This window comes from Priapulus caudatus, unplaced genomic scaffold, assembly GCF_000485595.1.
Source record: "Priapulus caudatus unplaced genomic scaffold, Priapulus_caudatus-5.0.1 Scaffold24, whole genome shotgun sequence".
NCBI classification, from domain to species: domain Eukaryota; kingdom Metazoa; phylum Priapulida; class Priapulimorpha; order Priapulimorphida; family Priapulidae; genus Priapulus; species Priapulus caudatus.
In genome coordinates this window covers 316796-321267 of record NW_014577085.1, presented here as the reverse complement: position 1 = coordinate 321267, position 4472 = coordinate 316796, and the positions used below count along the sequence as shown (strand labels likewise).

Sequence of the window (4472 nt, the reverse complement as noted above, 5' to 3'; positions counted from 1 at the left end):
CTATGGATGTAGATAGATTTGCTACGGATGTTGCTAGATTTGCTACGGATGTTGCTAGAGTTGGTATGGATGTTGATAGATTTGCTACGGATGTTGCTAGATTTGCTACGGATGTTGCTAGAGTTGGTATGGATGTTGATAGATTTGCTACGGATGTTGCTAGATTTGCTACGGATGTTGCTAGAGTTGGTATGGATGTTGATAGATTTGCTACGGATGTTGCTAGATTTGCTACGGATGTTGCTAGAGTTGGTATGGGTGTTGATAGATTTGCTGCGGATGTTGCTAGATTTGCTACGGATGTTGCTAGAGTTGCTATGGATGTTGATAGATTTGCTGCGGATGTTGCTAGATTTGCTACGAATGTTGCTAGAGTTGCTATGGATGTTGCTAGATTTGCTACGGATGTTGCTAGATTTGCTACGGATGTTTTGGTTGTTACCTGTTGTCACGCAGCTTCTCGACCTCCCTGTCCTTTTCTAGGTCAGCTTTCCTCACAGCTTCCTGCCAGATGGTCTTGTTGGTCTCCAGACAGCCAACCATCACCCCAGACAGACGTGTAGGCAGAAATTGCTGCCACAATTTAAACAGTGGGCCTACCACAAACTCCATGAAACCTACATTCAAGACATAATGCATTATAGGATTATACAGGCGACTCGTGCTAGTATCTGCCCCCTCTATAGATAAATAATGACGTCATTAAACTCTATGAAGCAATTGAATCATAATCACCAGCTTGAATCTTTGGTACAGGTGTGCTCATCCTATCACAGAGTGGGGTCACTGGTATTCCAATCTTCTTCTCTAAATCACCTGTAAAAAACAGTAACAAATGTAAGGAAATTGCACAAATTGAACTAATTCATAGACTACATACCTTATGAACTAAGAGTGCTACATGATGTTTTTAACGTGATACACTAACATTCTCATATAAGTATCAGATGCATGCACCTCACCTTGTCTATAGAACTCTTCAGATGCTCTCTCACTCCACCTGTTGCTGATCTCCCATGGCCGACATGGATTGGAGATATCCGCGCACTTCAGTGTTATCTGCAATGAGGTAATTTTCTATCACATTGGTATACGAGAAAATCGATCAAAACACGCACGCACGCATGACGTATACCTGAAACAACACTGCATGACCGTTAAACATTATGGAGGGGAAAGGGGTTCATTCCTAGTTTCCCAGGCAAGAAAAATGTGCCATTTCCCAGTCTACAGTGATCAGTTCCCAGTTAATTCAAATCACAATTTGGCTTTGCCGCGTCTCGGTTGACTTCTATTCCTGAAGCGGGAAAAACTTATCCTGCGTCACGAAAATAACCACTTGCTCCCGTTAGAGAGAATGGTTTCATTTGATTCGCCCATGCGACGCACCAAGCAGATGCAGTCCACTTGTTGTTTTTAAACTACAAGCAGAATGACTGCATTTCAAGGGCACTGTTACATGCCCAATGTGATCACAGGTGAAAGCACGCCTCTAATCGTTGCATGGCCATGATATGACTGCAGGAGAATTCCTTTGCAATCACGACGTACCCCAGATACAACATGTACAAGGCGAAGACTTACATTGCGAGATCTGCAGGCAAGTGCCTTTCTAGTTATGACTCGCCCGTGATAGGACTGCAGGTGGAGATGGCCCACTCACCTCACTGACACCAATGTTAACACGACAGGACAGTGAGGACACAGGCGCGTGTACAGGGGGGGGGGTCTAGGGGGTCCCCCCCCCTGCTCGCGCAGAAAACGCATCTAAAGGGGTCTAATTTCAAAAAATTTTGAACCCCAGACCCCCCCTTCGCGTGCTCGCAAGTTTGGGTTACGGTTAGACCCCCCCCCCTGGTACAAATCCTGTACACGCCCCTGGGACACTGGCAAAATTTCAGATCAGCTGGCTAGACTTTTAGTGAAGATCACCCCGAACAGCACCAAGTGGGAGCAGTAGCTATAACATCATCAGTGATCACCCATCCGTCACGACTTTCCAGTGATCGCCTACACACGTTATTGTTCAGTGACTGTTGTTTACAGGAAGCATATTGCGTGTCTCACCTGCAGAATGAAGTGCCTTTGTTCGCTAACACGCAGGTCGTGTAAGTCGCCTCTGTCAGTGTGCTTCTGTAGACAGCAAACATGCGAGCAGTGAGATAGATGAACCAAGTTATTAAACAACCTATTAATCGCCTTCGTTCTCGCTCTCGCACTAACAATGGCATTCAAATGTCAACATCTGCATTAATAGCACAAGTATTTTATAAAGGTCATACGTGGGCATAAATGTAATAGCACACAAGCTGTGTGGGTGGGTGGTAATAGAAGTAAAACATTGTAGAAAATTTTCCAAAATGGCAAAATCACTTTGCTATTTTACATAAGCCTCGTATAGCATGACCTTTAACTTGCTACCGGACTTAACCTTCCAACAGCACAGCCGCCCACTGAACTACATTGAGGCGCATCACGGTGCCTTGCAGTGCATCCATTAATTAAGAATGGCACATGTCGTCAGGAGTTAACCTCGTTAGCGAACTCGTCGACGTTAGGAACGCGTGCGCCCCCGGCCTCACCTTGAATCTGGTGAGGAACTCCTGCTGCCGCGTGATGTCGGTTGCGAGGATGAGGATGCGGATGAGATAGCGTAGCTCTTCCCAGTCGTCACGGCCCAGATGGTCCAGCAGACAACACTCGTGCAGAATGCTGATGCACTTGCGCCAGTGGTGGTTCTCCAGCACCGAGGAATTCTGCAATTGCACCCAGATGCGCGAGGCAATTCTTAATTCACATCAAATATTTATTTTTTCGCATGTGAAAATATTCATTTCGCATTCAAAGCGGGCAGAAAAATAAGTCAACGCGATGGTACGGGGAAAAATTTTATATAGCGTATATAATTAGGCAGTGCCGATCGAGTGTGGTAGTACATATATATAGTTGTACATACCTCTACAGCGTGCAGAGCGGCTGTATTTAACCCCATATTGGTGCTGAGGTAGTTTACAGTGCTAACAGATGGGCACAGCAAACAAGTTTACTGACTATATGTAATAGGTATGCCAAGTCCACTGTTTGCACATGCACACTAAAAACATTTTCACTGACCTTGTCATATGACTGCAGCTTGCTATATTCTAACCGTATACAGAGCTGCCAGGTGGTTACAGACGTGGCTATGACTGCAGCTTGCTAGCGTGCTACTCCAACCGTATACAGAGCTTCCACGCAGTTACAGACGTGGCTATAACTGCAGTTTGCTATGCTCACCTTATATAGAGCTGCCAGGTGGTTAGACGTGGCTATGAGGAACGCTTGGTTGACTCCTGGATGGTCGAGATCATGTCCTACAGCCGCCAGTAGCGCAGCCATTAATTCTACGGGACTCATCGACCTACGTAACTACAATAAGAAAATTCAGGGATAATTGCTGATAAACTGATTAAAAGACTACGTCATGAAAACCCGCCGCAGTAATCAGATATTAAAACACGAAACATTCTGCTGAACTATAGTGGCAACACAATGACTATATTGACAGAATTGCTCGTTATATAAAATATATCTAATGGAGCAAAACGTGCATGACTAAAAGGTTTTCCTGATTTTTTCCTAGATGTCTGAATTCTGGAAACAACGACGTTAAGCACGTTTCACATGCTAATCTATTATTTCAAGGAAAAACTGCATAAAGCCTCCTCAACGACATCACTACTCCCTATAATGCTCACTGTATCTTTCAGTAAGTGGGATGCATCAACTATACTTACGATTCTTGCTGATTAATGCTGGTTATAATTTCTTATGTCGACAAACGAGTATTATACTGTAAACCACTTACAAGATCTTGAATGATGACTCTGCGTACCAGCATTTAATGCTACTCAACAAAGCTGGCTCAGCACATTTCATATCAATGTCAAGAGAATAAATAGACTCAGTGAATAAATAAGAGCAAAATTATATTATTTTAAATGGGAAAAATAACAGAGCTGAAGTAGAAGAACAGAAGAATACACTATAGATACACTATTTATCAACATGCTACAAAATAAATTAAAATAATAAATCCAATTGCGCCACTCTAAATAAAAAATCATCGAATCTCACAATCCTGAATAAAAATGGGAATTACAAGATGATTGTTGACAGTATACGGAAGTTACCTTTTTCTCCTGCAGGTAGCAGTGCATTGCCTGTGTTACGTCTGCCGCGTGGGTTGCATTGTGATATGGGTTGTTGCTATGGTAACCTTCGGCAATCAATGCTGCAAGCAATTAAAAAAAGATGAAGATGGGTTACAGAGGGGTGCCAGATGTGGCGCATTCATCTTTGATCTTTGAAATTACCTAATTGAGGGTACAATAATTCCCCCTATCTCTTGTACTCTTCTTGCACTGTTTCATCTACCCATTTTCTCTCATGCTCGCTCGCTCTCTCTCTCTCTCTCTCTCTCTCTCTCTCTC

The 4472-nt window shown here is 43.5% G+C and overlaps 1 protein-coding gene across 1 annotated transcript in view; it reads right to left on the bottom strand.

Moving 5' to 3' along the window:
• The window catches only part of LOC106813629 (high affinity cAMP-specific 3',5'-cyclic phosphodiesterase 7A-like), a 63787-nt gene that overhangs the window by 3465 nt on the left and 55850 nt on the right, over window positions 1-4472 (bottom strand). Inside the window, exons 6-12 of the mRNA XM_014817816.1 lie at window positions 4173-4273; window positions 3277-3408; window positions 2583-2756; window positions 2068-2133; window positions 963-1059; window positions 736-816; window positions 443-617 (exon numbers count right to left, since the gene is read on the bottom strand). Coding sequence (XP_014673302.1) covers window positions 443-617; window positions 736-816; window positions 963-1059; window positions 2068-2133; window positions 2583-2756; window positions 3277-3408; window positions 4173-4273 — 826 coding nt within the window. The remainder of the gene's footprint in view (window positions 1-442; window positions 618-735; window positions 817-962; window positions 1060-2067; window positions 2134-2582; window positions 2757-3276; window positions 3409-4172; window positions 4274-4472) is intronic.